The 19,336-nt window shown below is 43.2% G+C and overlaps 1 protein-coding gene across 2 annotated transcripts in view; it reads left to right on the forward strand.

The window, feature by feature from the left end:
• GPC6 (glypican 6) overlaps positions 1-19,336 on the forward strand; it is a 1,207,844-nt gene that overhangs the window by 903,314 nt on the left and 285,194 nt on the right. For both annotated transcript variants that reach the window (XM_084844735.1, XM_084844736.1), the window contains exon 4: positions 9,490-9,655. In XM_084844735.1, the coding sequence (XP_084700861.1) occupies positions 9,490-9,655 (166 nt within the window). The remainder of the gene's footprint in view (positions 1-9,489; positions 9,656-19,336) is intronic.

A 19,336-nucleotide genomic window follows, 5' to 3' on the forward strand; every position in this document is an offset into this window, starting at 1 on the left:
ACAAGATTTAGTGACAATATAAGGACAAATTAATGCAAGATCAGTGGCCTGGATATTGATTCTTATCATGGGATCCTGCTGAAATGAAGTAATTATTTAATTAGACTTTTATGTATACTATAAATGGTTCCCAGAATAGACTGCTCTCAGTTTTGATGTCTGCAGTTCTATCTTCACTGTCATAAGTGAGAAGAGAGGCTCTGGAGGATTGATTGAATAATGATACAAGAGCACACACAGACACACATCCCATTCTTTAAAAGATACTTGCTGTTGTTTTCCTCTATAGTGTGTGGCTTTCTCATTCTCCTTTAAGCCTTAGGATTTTGGAATTGCCACATGGGAATTATTCACCTGTAGCAGCAACTGCTTAAAGCCTGACTGTTTGTGCAGACTGAGGTTTCTCATTATTACAGAGAGTTAAGGTCTGTCCGCTTATTACTTTCTAGGAAGAAATTTCAATCCATTAAAAGGCTTGAGCGTGTAGGGCGGCCACTTACGCAATGCCAAAAAAAAGAGGAAACACATCACCCAAAAGACAGGACAAAAGAGGGCACAGATTTACATATGCTTATTTACACATACAAATGCAAATTTAGAAATCCTTACTGTAATTTAAATACAAATGCAATATATCTCACCATAGTAGGGAAAACTGATCAGGTGACCTGTGTGTCTACTTAGTTTTCTAAGTTTTCTGTCCAGGTGCTGTTGATGGGCAACTTCAAAGCCTCTGCTCTCCCTGCTTGTGGTTCTTATTCTTTAAACTGGATTTGGACTGGGCAGCTCTTCAAATAGAGGATCCCTTCAATTACAGGACTGTCCTCTATTGATGCCAATGGAGATTTTTTGGCTTTTGTTAATCTGGGGGGGTGGATTTCAGGCAGGGACAAGATGGTGGGGGGGAAAGTTTAATCCTTCTCCCAGTGCATGGTGGTCCTGATCTGAATTTGGGCCATACATGCTTATACTACAGTAAATTAAAAGCTAACCTTCAGCTACATGCTACACAATTAGCATAACGTGCAGTCTGGCGCCTAGTCTCTGTGAATTAGCTTCAGAAATGTATAAGTTCAATAAGAACAGTTATTTTTAAGTTTGGAAGCTTTTGCATACTTATAATGTAAACCTTTCTTATATACATAAACACATTCTTTTATATTATCCCTTAAATAATGACACCTCATTTATTTTTATCCATATAAATAGGTCAAGTTTATGGATGAGGTTCTGCAGGCTGTACAGAAGTCAAGTCTAACAGAAAATTAAAACACCTTGGATAAATGACATATTCATAAGAATTAAGGCTGTCACTAGTAGGCAGCCGTCCTTGGTCACCATTATGCTTGAGTCAAAGTAGAATGCAAAAATTGCGGTGGCTTAGTGGTTAAGACGCTGAACTGCAGACCGGAAGGCCGGCAGGACAGCAGTTCGAGACCCGAGTGCTGCGTGACGGAGTGAGCTCCCGTCTTCAGTCCCAGCTTCTGCCAACCTAGCAGTTCAAAAACAAGAAATTGCAAGGAAATAAATAGGTACCGCTTCGGTGGGAAAGGTAACAGCGTTCTGTGCACCTCGGTGTTCAGTCATGCCAGCCACATGACCACGGAAGTGACTTCGGACAGCGCTGGCTCTTCAGCTTAGAAATGGAGATGAGCACCACACCCTAGAGTCGGACACGACTGGTTGGGGACACCTTTACCTTTTTATTCTCCAGTCTTGCCATCTAAGAAATTCCTAAACAATTCACTGGGATTGTTAAATGAAAAAGGATGACACATGTGAAACAGTCTTGGAATGGGGAAGACAGACTGCTAGTAGGAGCAGGAACAATTATCTGTGATGGCAGAATACTATCCATTTAGTAGATATGGGTTAAGTTCAGATGACATGCTGCAGCTCGTTGTGGGCTATTTAATCCATGATGAACGGCAGCACCCATGGGCATCACATTGCATGTTCAAGCCCCAATCAGGGGTTATTTTGTCATGTGAACCCAGCGAGCGTGGGTTATGCAATGGTTAAGCAACCCTCACCTAAGCCTAAAATAGACCATGGGTTATGTGAGGGTTCTTTAATCCTCACATAACCCATGCTCGCCAGGTTCACACAGCATGACAACCTCCAAACAGGGAGTGTATATTCACAATGGCAGCCGCACACACCACAGCTTCACTGTGAGTTAAATAAATAACCCACAGTGGGCTGTCATGTTGTGCAAACAGCCCCATGGGTTGCTTCCAGGTGAAATGCCCCTAGCACTACCAATCAGAAGGCATTCCACAGCTACATGGTCTTTTTCTCCTTAATGGATTTTCTGCAGTAAGAAAACAGTTGGAAGAAGTGTTGGAAAACAGAGGAGGGTGATGTGTAGAAGATGACTATGTCTGCCTCTCCCTGGTAAAATTCCTTGAATGAGGCAGGGTGAAGGTGCAATAAAAACCTCATCTGGAAGCACCAATGTACTATATCAGATATATTTGGTCATTTTATTCCCTTCTCAGAGCTGGTTCCCATACACATGTAGTACACTTGATCTCTCATCACTTGATTATTCACTACTTCATGACTCCTGGTGGAGGAGTATCGAGTATGTGAACTGTCTCCATTAAAAAGCAGTCTGTTTCAGTTGACCTAAAGTGATAGGAAAGTTTAATCTTTGGCATGTGGTCTGTCATGACTCATTCACACATGGAATTCGTGAACTGATGTTGCCATCAACAAGCAAAAAAGCATGCCTGTGTGAACTACCTCCTTGGTTCACCCAGTTGTAAAGGCAAGGGGATTGATAAGCAACAAGAGTGTGCAGGCACTGCAGGGGGAGCTTCGGTTACTAGGCAGTATAGACATGTGATAAATAAATAAATAAAGCAAGCAAGCAAGCGGCTGGATGATAGAAGCTTACAATACAGTGATGTGAATATTTTAGTGCACTCCTGAATGACAAAAATTACCATTTAAGTTCATTGCTTAAGCAACATTACTGGGACACATCCCAGAGGTATGTTATTTCAGACTTCAGGCATTATCCCATGGCATACTCGAGTATATGTTAAATATTTGATTAGGCTGGTTAAGTTTTCCATGTCACAGACATTCAGTAGATAAACCTTTAAAAAATCAAAAAAGCACCACCCTATAATCAAGGAGCTAATAAGGCATGATCCAGCCAATTGGTCATCAGCTATATTCAGATCAAACTGCATGTTACATGGAATTCAGTGGGTCTTTCCTACACAGTTCTTTTATCCCAAAGCTGTAGGAAGCAAGCTGCATCCAAATTAGGGGATGGGTGTGCAAAGAGAGACTGTTTAGCTGTTTCCCCTCACATTCCTTTTCAGTTTACAATCCCCTTCCCCAGCTGTGTTTTCACTCATTGGGGTGGTGGGGAGAGATACAGGGTCCCATATCTTTCGCAAGCAATGCAACTTGGCTGTGATTAAGTCTCTCTGATTTCAGTGGGCAGTGTATTGTGATTTTAAATGTATTCAAAAGTAAATCTGACTCAGACAAATGTATAATGGGACATACGAATGTTTAGGATCAGAGCCTTAGGATAGGAGTATGTCTGCTCTGAAATAAGTCCCACTCATTTAATGAGACTTACTCCTTGGTCAGTGTATTTAGGATTGCAGACTTGCAGTGCAATCCTGCACATGTCTACTCAGTGAGTTCAGTGGGGGCTTACTCCAAGTTAAGTGAGTATAGGATTGCAGACTGAATGACACTAGCCTTTGTTGGATTGTGGCCACTATGTAGGTATAATATTTTATGCAGCAAAGAATAGCATTTGCAAACATAGTAAGTTCTTCTTTAGACAGCATATGTTCTCAAATGATGCTTACGCCATTGCACTCTCCAGCAATGAGTATTTTTGATGGCGCTTATAAAAACTCCTGTCACACTTTTCATTTAAGCAAAGAATATCTTCAGCTATCCTCAAGAAACCACCCACATGATAGCATTGCAAATGTTCACTGTGTCGTTAATGTTCAGAGAAACACTTCTTTTAGCGCTTGGATGGTGCTAATGTATGGTTCGTGCCCAGCTCCATCAAAAAAGAGGGCCAGGTTACTGCCTGTAGTCAAAATAATATACCTGAATGTTATCGGTTAGGGACTATGGGTTATAGTCTGTTCTACTGACAGAACAGTTTCCGTCAGTGGAACAGAGAGGGAGGTGATTCCCCCTCTCCATGCAGCCCCTTGTATGCCCTCAAAATCTGTTTTTGACCATTGGAAGGCCCTCCAGAACAGATGTTGGGACAGAATGGGGGCCTGCAAAGAGGGGGTGGAGGGGAAAATCCTGTTGCAAATGTGGAAGTCCACGTGCATCACAATGGATTTTCCCCTTGTTATGCACCCGGGGGGGGGGGGGAGGGTAGAGGTTACTTTGGCTTTGTTATTGTTTTAAACCTTGGCAGCTCTTGTAGAGCTGGGAGCAGCAACAGTGGGTAGAGCTTCGGCTAAGATGTCACTTCCGTGTGTACTGAATTAAAGAACAGTTGTGTTTGAGGCCTGCTGATTCTGCAGTCATTCCTTCTACCTATACAACAGCCCTATAATACTTGTGTGAAATCATAAACATATTTAACAACATTACAGGCTACAGAGTCCATCGTGCCAGTCTGACACCTTCCCTGAGGGCAGTAGACAGAATGCTGCCTTCTCTGCTGTACATTAGAACAATTTGTCATTCCTGTCTCAGAATACTGAGTTTAAAGCTACCCATCTGAGAGGCTCCTGTCTCATTACAGTCAAGTTCAAAGCTCGGGTTGTGTGAAGATTGTTGGAAGGAGGGATATCTTGTTCAGTAAAGTGGAAAGTTCTGGCACCACTGAATTCTGTGATAAGTGTTTTCGTTTATACAAACTGACATCAGCGGGCTAAGAATTATGGTCCCAAGATTTACATCTCAAAAAAGCACTGACATGTGGTCTTTACAGAAAATTGGGGAAGTAATGTCAATATTTCTTGTTGGAGTTTGTGATACACTTTTAAATATTTTCTTGCTTGAGTCTCAGATTTAGTATCTGACTTCTTGTACTATGTTCTCTTATCAATGTTTGGCCATTCCTATTTTAATTTAGTTCATAATTAAATTCCCTCTCTGCTGCCCATTTGTTCTGTTTCAGTCATTTCCTGGAATCTGGATCAACCATTGATTATCCACCACTCGCCTCCCGCTTAATTATTTTTCTTCACATCTTATCTAGAGCTTTGGAAATCTAGGCTTAACAGTGGTGCTTTAGAATCCTAGGCATGTATGCTCAGAAGCTACTCCAACTGAGTTTAAAGGAACATAAGCTTGTTTGTTTGTGTTCAGCACCTTTGCCACCAATTCTTTGTAGGCTCCTCCACAAAGTCCCTTTGACTGGAGCTAGACCTTGCAAAAAATGTTTACAGTGTCTGCACTTCACGTGACACTGTGAAAATGTACTATGAAACTTTTAACTGAGGGTGTGCCAAAGATCTCCCACCACTTTTGGCGGGAACATTCATCCACCATGAAAGTAAGAGGGATTTTTAGCTGCTTTCAAGTGGGCAGGAGAGATTGAGATACATTTTCAGGGTGGGGTGGGTGTGTTTGATTTACCTTAGTTTTAGGTGGCCAAGTAGAACTTCTTTAGAGGGTTTGTTTTCCACTTTTAAAAAATGCCTCACGGTCAAGTGGCTGAGTTTCTTGAGGCCTAGGGCAGACTGCCCATGGGAACACAGCTAGAAAGAGAGCCTTGTGGTTGCAACCATGAAGCAATTTAAAGTGGGGAAGAAAGAAATAAAACGTTTCCCACAGCTACCTTGACTGAAACTAAGGTAAGCCAAATCTACTTTCCCACTCCCCAAAATGTATCTGAATTCCCACCCCCCCATTAAAAAAAAATCACCAGGGATTTTTCACACGCACAAAAACCTCTCCTTTTACCACAGCAAACAAGTAATACTTGCCCAAAGTGTCCAAGTGAGGACTTCTATAGAGAATGGTGTCAACTGAAAATATATCCGAATAAAAGGGCTTTTTGAACAGCATCTTCCCAATGCACCTGCTTCCTACTTTTAAACTGGCAGGTGTTGTGTGTGTATAGATGTGAAGTTCTTTATAGGTCAACTTGCTGGTCATTGATGAATTGGCTTCTCTGTTAACTCTTAATTTAACCTGCTTATGAAATCAGTTTAAGAGTGTTTTTTCCTCATACTTCTGAAACTGAATCCTGCTCTAAACTCACTCTGCCTTCTGGCCCATCTTTAGACCAGCACCAGCCATCTGTTCCATAAATGAGCTCCATGGAGATCCTCACATACAGCCTGCTGCAGCATGCAAGAACCCATGGACTGTGGCAGCCACCTTCCTCCCCAAAGGTCTCACCTCAGGCTGTTCAGTCTTTTCTTGGATGCTCCAATGTCAAATTTTAACTGATGGAGAAGAAGAATTCTCCCTCTCTTCCTCCAGGAAGAGCTTCATGCTCCCCCACCCACAAGTGTCTATACACTCACACACAAACACACACACACACACACACACATGGGGAATCACCCCACAGTTTGGCAACCTAGCACCTAAGTTTAATCATGCCCTAATATGAAGTTTTCTGAAGTGGTAGAACTGGTGCAGATCTGGTATGTGAACCACGCACAAGATGACAGGTGCTGAATGGGAGAGACAGAGAAAGATGTAAGCCAGATGATGAAGGAAATAACTCTGGTTGCAAACATGTTGATAGGGAAGGTTTCAGTAATCTAAGACAACCCTAAACATGCCTATGCTGGCAATGTTAATTGGTCTGGGGGTTTTCTTCAGTCTTCTACAGGGCAGCAGAAGGAGATGATAGGCAAGCAGCCACTGGCACCCACTGTAGGTGAATCTACTGACAGGTGAAACTACTTATGCCTGAAATGTAGCTTGCATATAAGAGATGCTTCATACATGATGTTTTTTAGATGTTTGCCAAAATGGCCCCCTGTTCCCCACCCCCACCCCCCAAGTATACCGCTACAGTTGTAAAGTGGGAATGTAATTAACCAGTGTTTGGAAGCATGTATAATTACACTTTTACACTGACTGCCCATGGCTTTCCATCCCTTTTTAGGTAAAAAGTGAGTGTTTTGTGCTCCTTCATTTCTGCACCATCAGTTTGTCAGTTCCCCAGCCTGGGACTTTCGCGATGGTTCGCACTCACAAGCATGAGTGCTACGTACCTAGCCATCACTCCGAAACGGTGGCCAGAGTGATGTTGGTCCTTCCCCAAGACACACACGCACACACACACACACACAACCCTTGGGTACTGAGTCCACAACCATTGTGAAGATACGAAGCTGCAAAAGTGTTATTAAACAGATGAAAACGCCCCTCTGTGCCTCTAACTGCACAGCTGCGAAGGGATGGGGGAGTAAAGGGGCATCACAGAGTGACGTAGGCACTACATACGCCTGCAACACGCCCACTGCAAAATACAAAGTCCGTTTGGGGAAGGAACAGACGGCCTGCAACCGCAGGGAAACCCACAGCAACCCCAAAAAATCACAGTAAAGCTACTCCTTGGAACTCTGCATTTTCCAGGCAAAAACCATGGATGGCTGCAAAGTCACGACTGTGTCGTCTATCATGAGGAGCCTCAACTCACACCCACCCCAGAGTAAAAGCCCAGTGTAGATGGGGCCAAGTGGCAACCCTGGGGTTGTAACATCCAGACAATGGATGCAGTGAATAGAGTTAATAGAGCCAGTTGGTGGCAGTTCACATGCTGTTCTCTCCATGAAGGGCTCATTGCTGGCACAAAATGCTGGCAGTGCCAATCTTCTGTTAAGCCATGGGTGCACAACCTGCAGGCCACATGTGGCCCTCTGCCATTCCTGGTGTGGCCCACAAAGTCAGCAGACCCCACCCAATTTTCCTCGCAGCCCAGCTGATCAGATGGACTAGGGGGCAGGGAGGACACTGTTCCAGCACTGCTATTAGCAATCCTGTTTCTGAGATTGCTGTTTCTCTGCTGCTGCTAGCAGCAGTAAAACAGCTATCTCAGCAGGGATCACGGGAATGGGAGAACCTTTCACCTCCCTTCCCCAGCAATCCCTAGATCACATGGGAAGAGGGTTTAAACTTGCGCTGAGATGTGCATGTGAAGTGGGGAGGGAAAGTGTATGCATGTGTATTGTATGTGCATGCATGTGTGCACGCACCTCTCAGCCGACCCCAGATGTGGCCCTCGAGTTTGAATGTGTTGTGCACCCCTGAATTAAACCAATGCAGCTAGAGGAGATCAGGGCTGGTAAAGCAAGCCAGCTGAAAATTGTAAAGGGAACAGCTTTCTTAGATACTCCAAAACTGGAACAACCACTTATGCAACGGGAGACATGGAACAGCCTCTCCCCTTTGGAAAGCCAGGATTAGCCCAGGGAGATTAAAGAACAATGTATCTCTAGATCAGCCCCTCGCTACTCCCCAGCTCAGAACATGGCAAGGCAGATATGTTGCTGGGCAGATTGTTCAATGAAATCAGCAGTGACAAACTGAACTTGGGAGAGATGAGCAATTGTCAATGGGAAAATGAATATTTGGTGTCCAACAGTGAGCAAATTTAGTTTAAAAAGAAAATGGGAACATCTCTCCCCACCCCCAACACCCCAGAACATCATTATTTGTTAAATGGCATGTGCTTTCTCTAATATTTGCAAAACAGTCAGCGGGAAGCGACTCCATTCCGCTAAGATAATGAGTCAAAGAAACACAGAGAGCATATGGAGCTGTAGGGATGATTACGTAGCCCAGTAAACACAAACCAAAATAGGTTTGATATTACCAGAAAGGACCATGGCTGCATTCCTTTATGCACGCTCAAAGCAGAAATGTAGATAATATCAATTAATTTGGTGTGTGTGTGTGGGTGTGCTGTTTCCTCTTTAAAGTCATCTACCAGACCCTAACCCAACATAGTTCTAGACACACCAGCTTTCACACTTCTAGAATATTCTGATCCAGTACTTGGCTCAAAAACATATCAAAATGTGTTTGAAATCCATATTTTGGGAGAGAAAATGTTTAGAAATGCATGTTTTAAGAGAAAACATTTTGAAACATACTTATTTCAATGCACATTAGGGTGGATTTTTAAAAACTATAGATCAGTGTAGAAACAGACAGATGAGCGAACTCAGGCAAAAGGGACAGACACAGAATTATTTTCCATCCCTAATTGTCAATTCTTGCCAACCTGCAGATGTTTTAATTCATGCAAGTCTTTTCAGGTAATCTGGTTTTAAATATCACAGACCACAATACTGGAGGTGTCAACATCCCCATTCCTTGGAATATCTATGCTGTCTTGGATAATTGCCAGGAAAGTCCTTGTTCCGCAGGAAGGTATTATTAAGGGTTAAGTTCTTGTCATGAAGTACCAGTTGTTTTATTGCCGGAGGGCTGGCAGTATCAGGTCTCTGGATGGAGATAGGAAATTGACTTCCTTTGTTTTCTTTTTGCTGCCCTTCAACTCTGCAGGTCAGCCCTACCCCAGGATGCATACGTGCACTAATGAAGATGCTGTACTGCCCTTACTGCCGGGGACTTCCCACTGTGAAACCTTGCAACAATTACTGCCTCAATGTAATGAAGGGCTGCCTTGCAAACCAAGCCGATTTGGACACCGAATGGAATCTCTTCATAGGTAAGAAGGGAGGGAGGGAAAATAAAATGAATCGCCACAACTTCATGACAAGTTCGGAAAAGTTCAGCATTTGCGGAATGGAAAATAGGACATAGTGATAGAATGCCTTGGTTCAGTTGTCACTCACACTCTTCGGTCAAAGTTTATGTGGTTTGTAGGGAAAGATAATTGTTCCACCTTGGAACTATTTCTCATGAAATCTCTCTCAGTGTCACGTTGTCATGTGATGTTGAAGTTCCTAAGCTAAATTCCTAGACGTGTGTGTGTGTGTGTGTGTGTGAAGCACGCTGCAAATATTTGGGCTGAATTTGTGATAACAAGTCTAGCAGGAGAAAGAGGGAGAGAGAGTGCTGTGCATTTGAAATGAAAGTTTCAAGCTGATCAGCCACTTGCAAATATGGAGACCGGATAGTCCATGGTTCCTTCTTTCCCTAAGTCAATATGATTGGGGGGAAGGAGGCATTCTGAGAACCCTCGATTTGACAGGCAAACCACAAGTCCCATAACTCAAGTTAAAAACATGCCAAACTCTCTCCTTCCATTCTCAGAATAATAAGAAGGTATCACACTGATGAATAAAAAAGGGAAACTTTCATGTCAGATCAATGTACGTTCCACTGCAATTCATGCAGCCATTCAGCAGTATGTCGCCAAACTATTTCTGTTTGCCTACCATTCAGAAAGGCTCAGTTGCGAAGTGACAGGATTTAACCACAATGCGGAGAAAGAAAGAAGGGAAGGAAAAAGGAGTTGATATGAAAGTGCCCTTCATCTGTCTGAATGCAGCTACAGGTTGATAAGTTTTAAAAACTAAGTACAAGTGAAACAAGGCAAATATCTGACACAAACAAATGCCATTGGGTGTTGAGAGTGGGGGTTTTCTTATCCCCACCACAAAAAGAGCAATTAATTATCTTGAAGTGCCTGCCTAGTTTTTCTGCCTTCTTCCAATAGCTTGGAAGAAAAGAAATGCACAATGAGCAATAAGGCAAAGCTCTCCTGTGAAGGACAAAAAAAAAGTAGAAAAAACTCTTGACATCTTTATTTTGACAGAAAATGCACAGGTGAGCTTGTTTTTTCTACAAAACAGCATGAACATGATATGTTGGGCTTAGAGACTGTTGAAAATATGGCGGGGGCAGGGGAGGTGATAAAAAGTAGAGGTGAGGGAAGACACAGTGAAGAAAACCTAATATATTTTTTAAAAGAGAGAAAAGAGGGGGAATGGAGTTGACAGCTGAGGATCTGTTTACATTCTCGGTTATCCCAGGATACACCCTCCTCCTGAACTCACATCATGATTTAAGTGAACTGAAAGAGATCCAAGAACTGCTAGGAAATTAGAGGCTCATGGCACTCTTTACTTTCATCCAAGGATAAGTCTGCATATAAGCCAGGGGTGGGGGACCTGTGGACTGCATAATGTTATTGGACTCCAACTCCCATTGGCCCCAGCCAGAATAGCAAATGGTCAGGGATGTTAGGAGTTGTACTCCAACAACATCTGAAAGGCTGCGCGTCTTCCACACCCTTGACGTGAACAATAAGCAGAACTAGGGTGGCGCTTTTTAGTGTGATAGACAAACAGTGGTGTAGTGGTACATTTTGAAATGCAGGCACTCATCCTGAGAGTCCCCATAGCCAGGCCCCCAAGTGGAGGCAGCTGTGTTGATCTATATCAACAAAGCAATTCTAGCAGATTTCCTCTCAGGTCTTTTATAAAGCTACTGGGTCCTTATTGCCCAGGTCACCCCCAAAATAATTTGCATTTCAACAGGAATAGCTTACAACTATATATTGTTGCTGAGACAATTCATCTCCCACCCCTCAGCCCCAGAGGATTGCAGCCACGCTCAGAGGGAACAGGGAAGCCTGAGGGGGGGAGGGGGTGGCAGATGACATCAGCATCCCTGCTGGTCAGAAAGAGCTGGTGCTGCATCCCTGTGAGCCCTGGCTCCATTACACCACTGCAGACAAAACACAGTAAACAAAAGCCCTATTTGGATGTCCAAGCCACACTATTACAATCATATGCAGTGGGGGCGCAGAGCAATGCCCGCTGGTCCCATCTTCACTGTTGCAACCCCATTGGCTCCGCCCCACCACCCACACATCGGGGGGGTACATCTGTAGGGGGCAGCCTGCTCTATGTGTGTAGGCGCCCTACCCTCGTGATGTGGAATGCCTGATTACACCAAATATGGCTAAATAGTGTCAGCAAAGGGCTGTGGATGACAACTGCTCCACATACAGATTGGAGGCCGACTTTTTAGAGGGCTGAAGGTGGCTATGAATTAGCTATTAGAGCCTGCGGGGAGGGGCACACTTATCTCAGGACTGCATATGGTTTTTGCAAGTTTGGGAAATGTTTCAAACACCAGCTGAACCTGTACAACTAGAGACAACCATGGGACAAAGCAATGAGTATGTACACCATAGATGGCGCTTCTTCCATTAGACCATCCTCAGCTCCCTGAAGCCCTGGTCAGACATTATGCCTGAACAAAATATGTAAACACATACGAGAGGCACAGGCCTGTGCGCACTGGCCCTGCCCTAACATCCCTCCATGTGAAGCTCCCAACCCCTCAGTCCCCAACTTCCCTGCATTGAGCAGGGAGGCCTGAAGGGGGGTTCTACTTGCATTCACTTGAACATGAATAGGACCACTCACACACACATACACACACATGGGTGTTCCAGAGCCCTGATAAAGTAGGGTCCCCAACTGCATGGACATTTCTAGTGAGTAAAAGAAGGGAGCAGAAGAAGGGCCATGGCTCAGTGGTGGAGCCCCTGCTTTGCATGCAGAAGGTCCCAAGTTCAATCCCCGGCATCTCCAGGTAGGGCTGGAAAAACATCTGCTTGAGACCCTGGAGAGCTGCTGCCAGTCAGTGTCGACAGTACCGGGCTAGATGGATCCATGGTCTGACTTAGTATAAGGCAGCGTCCTATGTTCCTGTTCTGACTGTTATTTGGGAGGGGCCATAGCTCAGTTGTTCGAGTGCATGGTTTGCATGCAGAAGGTCCTGGGTTCAATCTATGGCATCTCCAGTTAGAACTGGAAAGACTCCTGCCTGAAACTGTGGAGAGCTGCTGCCAGTCAGTGCTGACAATGCTGGGCTAGACAGACCAACAGGTTGACTTGGTATAAGGCAGCTTCCTATGTTCCTAATGCAAGTAGATGCAGGGGTGGGAGGGGGGGTTGCCAGGACCCTAGGACTGGCAAAGAACACTTGCTCCAGCAGCAATGCTATGCTGTTCTCCATGTGTACAGAACACCCCGGAAGGACAAAGGCAGCATGAGAGAATTTTCAGTTTGCATGACCTGGTCCTTCCAGGTTAAGGGACCTCATTGAAAAACAGCCCCCTATACACACACACACACACACACACACACACACCACCAATGCCACCAAACATCAGAGACACCACTATTATGTGACTGTATATACAAGCACGAGCAAAAGAGAGAACTGTCCTGGGCCATTCGACATTTTCCAGTGGAAACATGAAAATATGAGGGCCGAGCCGAAAGTTTTCTAATGCCAACTTTCAGCTGGAAATTTGGGGAGGTGAGTGAAAAGAAGTGCCCAGAAAATAGGGAGTGGTTTCAGGGGTGCAGTGAAATTCAAAGGGTTTACCGTTGCCAGCAGCAGTGATTTCTTTTTTGGTTTTCTTTTGTAATTATTTTTGCTGCCACCTCTGGCAGTGGAGCTCTTCATGGTGACCAGTGGCTTCCCTTACCCCCAAATGCTCCTGGAACAACTCTACATCATGACATAGTGACATAAACTCCTATACAAGCCCCCGCAGAATGGCACTGCACCGTGTTGAGCAGGGGGTTGGACTCGATGGTCTTATAGACCCCTTCCAACCCTACTATTCTATGATTCTATGTTATTGCATTATCTCAGGGGCATTCTGGGAGGAAAATGGTGGTTGGTGGCCAGCAGCCATCACTAGGAGCTCTGCCAGTACCTCACAGTGGCAAAAATAATTAAGGGCACAGTCCTGTGCATGTTTAAACAGCAATAAGTCCTACAACTCCCAGCATTCCCCACCCAGCTGGCTGGGGAATGCTGGGAGTTGTAGGACTTATTGCTGTCTAAATATGCATAGGATTGCATCCTAAGAGAAGAAGAACTACTGCCTCCAACAATGGTAACACACACATACATGGCTGATTTTCACTGCTGGCAAATGAGGGGATCATTTCATCTCATTCTTAGAAAATACCATTATTTATTTGGCTATTACTAATTTTTAGCTATTCCCAATTATTCTTTAAGGGACAACTGTATTATGTTAGAATACTACTACTACTACTACTACTAATTATTATTATTATTATTATTATTATTATTATTATTATTATTATTATAATACTTTGTCCAAAAGAAGTTAACTTTGGAGTAAAGCAACTTTTTTTATTATTTTGGGAAGAGAGATTCTATTTTATCATGCTTTCTGAGGCTACCAGCAGCTTTGCTGAAATGGAAAATTTTCAGAACTCAACACTGAGTAGGAGTAAACTGCAAGTGGACAACTTCTGTCACACACACCCATCAGGCCCCTTCTAATAGACAAATATCATATGCAGTTCCCTTCATATGAAGCAGAACATAATTTCTATGAGGTGAATTAAAATGAAGAAGTGTACAGCAACACTGAGCTATATAAGATTGGATAGAATGCATGAGCAATTTTACCTCTTGAGCTTGTGTTGCGAACCAGGCATGAAGAAAAAATATAATTTTGTGCATTAGCAGTCTTTGCTAAGGCAAATGTGACAATATTTATTTTCTCCTCCCCCCGCCTCCAGTGTTTATCATCTTCTGTTTATGTGTACGTGCCAAGACATAACTGACAAATGGGTAGAAAACTATTCAGCATTTTTGCAGATAACTTTTCATTTAGATGTTGCAGACAGACTTTTCAGAAAAGAAATGTACTGCCTGTGTTACCACACAGCCTTGTTGTAAGCCCACCCAACTGACCCACCTTACATGTTTTCTATCTTCATATGGTATCTCCAGGCAGGAATATGTGAAGCTTTGTATGAAATGACTGCAGAAAACTGTGACAATTTTTATTAGAATCAAACAATGACCGAGATCTGTGAATCTGTATGCACTTGGGTTTTCTATCTGTTCCGTTTTCAGTAGCTCCCTATCCTAGTCCACTTTTAAAACTTTTTGGGAGTCTTTAAAAGAGAGTAGTTTTTGGTTCACCACAGACAACTTTAATATCCTGAAAATCAGTCTACATAATAAAGTTGGTACCATCTAGCATTGGATAAAATAGGGACACAGTCTAGGTAGGTTGGCTGGATGCATTTTATCCCTGGTTGTTTTATTACCTTGGTTGTACATATGGATTTTCGTGGTGTATGTGTGTGTGTGTCCATTCAGATTTTTTTTCCTGTTGACATTTTTCTTCAGTAAAATTAAAGTTTGTTATTTGAAATTTTGTGGTCTTTTGGAGTGGGGGAGTACCCACCCTACATCTAATAGGCAACCCACACTATCTAAAGTAGATACCTCAGACTCAGAGAATTTTAAAACTGGTTTGATGGCAGCAGCCACAGAAATAAAGATTTCCATCTGGTGGCAGTGGAAAAGGTTACAGGAAGGGAAGAGCAAAAAGGAGTGTGGGCACAGTATTTTGTTTGTTTTCCCTTCCACTCACAGAATAAAGCATCGCCAATCCTTGGCACATGCCAGTGAGGGTTAGTAAAAACTTCCCATAGGTGGGAATGGGAGCTTTTTAAAAACCTTAATTGGTGCACATGGAGAGATGATATTTCTCAGGACTGCAGTGCAGGAGGGAAGAATGAAACCTCCCCTCCCCACATGCTATAGCCCCTATTGGTCCCTCATGCATTTACTTTTAAATTTTAAAAAAGCACATAAGGAGCTACATGATAATGACCGGGTTCACACAACAGGATAACACACATTCAAGGGTTGAGTATGTGTTGAGTGTGGGTTGTCGTTGAAACATGGGTTGTTGAGTTGGCTATGATAACATACTATGATACTAACTATGTACTAACAAACTATGATTTGTCAACCACAAACAACCCACAGTTCACAACCCAGCAACAAACCATGAGTTCTCTTCATGGGTTGTTCGTGGTTAACAAATCATAGTTTGTTAGTACGGCATAATGACCCACATTTCAACAGCAACCCACAATTCAATGACAACCCACACACTCAACCTATACTCAACCCTTGATTGTGGGTTATCATGTCGTGTGAACCCAGTCAATGTATCATTTGTCCTTAAATCTGCTTCTTTCATCTCTATAAAAATCACATGATAGGAACAAGTGTAGCACAGTTTGTAACTGTTCACTACCACATAAAAACATAAGAAGAACCATGCTGGATCAGACCAAGGTCCATCAAGTCCAGCATTCTGTTCACACATGGGCAGGTGGGTGCTGTTGCACTCATGTCCTGCTTGTCGGTTTCCCGCAGGCAGCTGGTTGGCCACCCCAATAAGAGAAAAAGTTCTCCTGGGATATTTGAGGGCTTCACCACCCTTGAATTTCTTCTTGTGGTATGAAGGAGAAACACCCCCAAAATAACTTTCTCTAGAAAAACAGAAAGGCTAGGGCTGCGCTAAACGTGTGCAAGTGATTCAGCACAAAAGTCACTTTGTGAGGCCCAAAATGTTACCAAAATCTCTCTTTGCTCTCCATTTTTGTCTCTCTAAAAATGTTCACTGTTGTTCACTACTGTTTGTACTTCTGCTCTTTCCCTGCTTCCATACCATTTAATTTCTTCTCATTTGCTGGGGCTTTTTTCTTCTCCTTCAATTGATCCTAGTCAATCTGGGATTCAGTATTGAATTCAGTATGCATTCAGTATGCAATGGTATCATGGCAGTAAGTAGCAAATTGTTGAAATGGAGATATGCTTTTCACAATGGGCAAAAGTACTCACAAAAAGCAAAGCCCTCTTCAACTTTTCAACTTGACTCTAATGTAGATCTGTTCTTTGCTAACATCCAACTGTGCCCCAGCGCTAGCACTAATGGCATTGTGCTAGCCTAAACCAATGCTTGCACACCATAACTAGTGTTTGCTGGAGCACTGGGGCAAGAAGCAATTTGCCACTGCCACCAAAATTTAGCTTCAAATCGCCACTTTTTCCTGTTGCCCTAACAAACACTAATTATATTGCACAAGCATGGCTTTGTGCTAGTGCAATGCCTTTAGCACTAGCCTTGGGCTACAGCTGGATATCACCCTGTATGGGTGTACTAGATATGAAGCTGAAAGAAAGCCTGGGAGCCACATTTGCTGGACAAGCAACCCCACATTGGAAAATGCACAATAAATTATGTTTGTATCTCATTTTGTTGCAAACCATTTTCATGCCTTCCCTCAAGGATGCACTTCTGCTTTGAGACCACTGTGGGCATATTTACATTCCATATTTGTACCTGTTTTAGGCCACTTTTAACTATCATTACTTCCTACAAATTTAATTGTGTCATTTGATGATAATCCTGACTATGTTTGATATTACTACTGCAATGTTACTGTACTCAAAATCCATTCTGAGATTCAGCTAAACTAGTCTGACTTCCTTCTAATCTGTATCCCTTTGTCTGTCACCAAAACAACCCCAGGGAGATAAAAGTAAGAAATCCTATCCTTCCTCTCTCTCAGTGCTTACAGTGCTTAATTCAAAATGACCTTCGTTAGCATGAACATGAAAATCTCGTTTTAGAACAGGTCTTCCTAATTTGCTTTTCACAGGCTCTGCCTGTGTCATACCTAGAATGCGCATGATGTTGATTGGTCCATGTCATAAGAAGTGGGTCGTCAGCCTTTTCCAATCCTGAAGGTTTTCCCTACTAAAAGATGGAACTCTAGTTTCCTGTGACATTCAGATTCAATTTGAAGTCCTTTTGAAAAATGTTAAGCTATGAGATAAATTTCTGTTCCTGCTTCTATGTCTCTACCAACGCATGCTTGAGGGACAGTAGGAACTGATCTTTGCTTCCTTGCCCCTTGGAGGCTGTCTTAAAAACCTATAAATGAAGCAAGTATGTATTGTACTACACTGGGTTAGACAGCCTTTTTTTTTTTTTTTAGCAACATTATCTTTATCATTCATGCTTTGAATTCCATGTGATCTAATTTAATAATAATAATAATAATCCTATTTTTTGATATCTATTGCATGAAATTGCCTCTGGATTTCAATCTTCTGTGCCACCCCAGATGTTTAGATGTCCATGATACCAGAAAGCGGATATTTTTCGGTTTAATAAGAAAAACGAAGATACCCCCTAAAATGCCTAGAGAGCTAAAATGCAAGTACTAAGGCCAACTTGGGAGGGCAAGTGGCAACAATTGTTGGGGTGTGTTTTCTTCTGACATCTGTGTATTTCAATAGACAACTTTCTGAGTGTGAAAGGTGAGGAGGCTGGAGAAAACAAACAAACAGCCATGCTTGATCATGGGTCTCCCACAGGGAAGGATGATGAAAGTTCTCTGTCAGAGGTTCCTAGACACTTCACCGTACCTGTTCTGCACACAGAACTATAGCTGCCAAGGTTCTCTAGAGAGAGAGAATGGCTACTAAACTGATAGAACAGCACAATCCTATGCATGTCTACTCAGAAGTAGGCCCCTTATAGTTCAGTGGGAGGTGACTTCCAGGTACGTGTGCATAGGGTTGAGGCTTTACTCTGCAGTATAGATATGCCCTAAGTATTTGTGAAAGAGAGAACACTGATAAAACACAGACATAGCCCCAAAGAAACCATTATAAAATTGTTGTTGTTGTTCAGTCGTTAAGTCGTGTCCGACTCTTCGTGACCCCATGGACCATGTTGTTCAGTCGTTCAGTCATGTCCGACTCTTCGTGACCCCATGGACCATAGCACGCCAGGCCTTCCTGTCCTGCGCTCTCTCCCGGAGCATGCTCAAGTTCATATTCATTGCATCGGTGATGCTATCTAGCCATCTCATCCTCTGCCGTCCCCTTCTCCTTTTGCCTTCAGTCTTTCCCAGCATCAGGGTCTTTTCCAGAGAGTTTTCTCTTCGCATTAGGTGGCCAAAATATTTGAGCTTCAGCTTCAGGATCTGTCCTTCCAGTGAGCAGTCAGGGTTGATTTCCTTTAGGATTGACTGATTTGACCTCCTTGCAGTCCAGGGGACTCGTAAGAGTCTTCTCCAGCACCACAGTTCGAAGGCATAAATTCTTCGGCGCTCAGCCTTCTTTATAGTTCTGCTCTCACAGCCGTACGTTGCTACTGGGAAAACCATAGCTTTGATTATACAAATCTTTGTCGGCAAGGTGATGTCTCTGCTTCTTACTATGCTGTCTAGGTTTGCCATAGCTTTCCTCCCAAGGAGCAAACGTCTTTTAATTTCATGGCTACAGTCACTGTCTGCGGTGATCTTGGAGCCCAAGAAAATAAAATCTGTCACTGCTTCCATTTCTTGCCCTTCTATATGCCAGGAAGTGATGGGGCCAGTTGCCATGATCTGATTTTTTTAATGTTGAGTTTCAAACCAGCTTTTGCACTCTCCACTTTCACCCTCAACAAGAGGCTCTTTAGATCCTCTTTGCTTTCTGCCATTAGGGTGGTATCGTCTGCGTATCTGAGGTTGTTGAGAATTCTCCCAGCAATCTTAGTTCTGACCTGTGA

Source organism: Heloderma suspectum, chromosome 3 (genome assembly GCF_057233095.1).
Source record: "Heloderma suspectum isolate Gila_16-S chromosome 3, 16-S_ref, whole genome shotgun sequence".
NCBI classification, from domain to species: Eukaryota; Metazoa; Chordata; class Lepidosauria; order Squamata; family Helodermatidae; genus Heloderma; species Heloderma suspectum.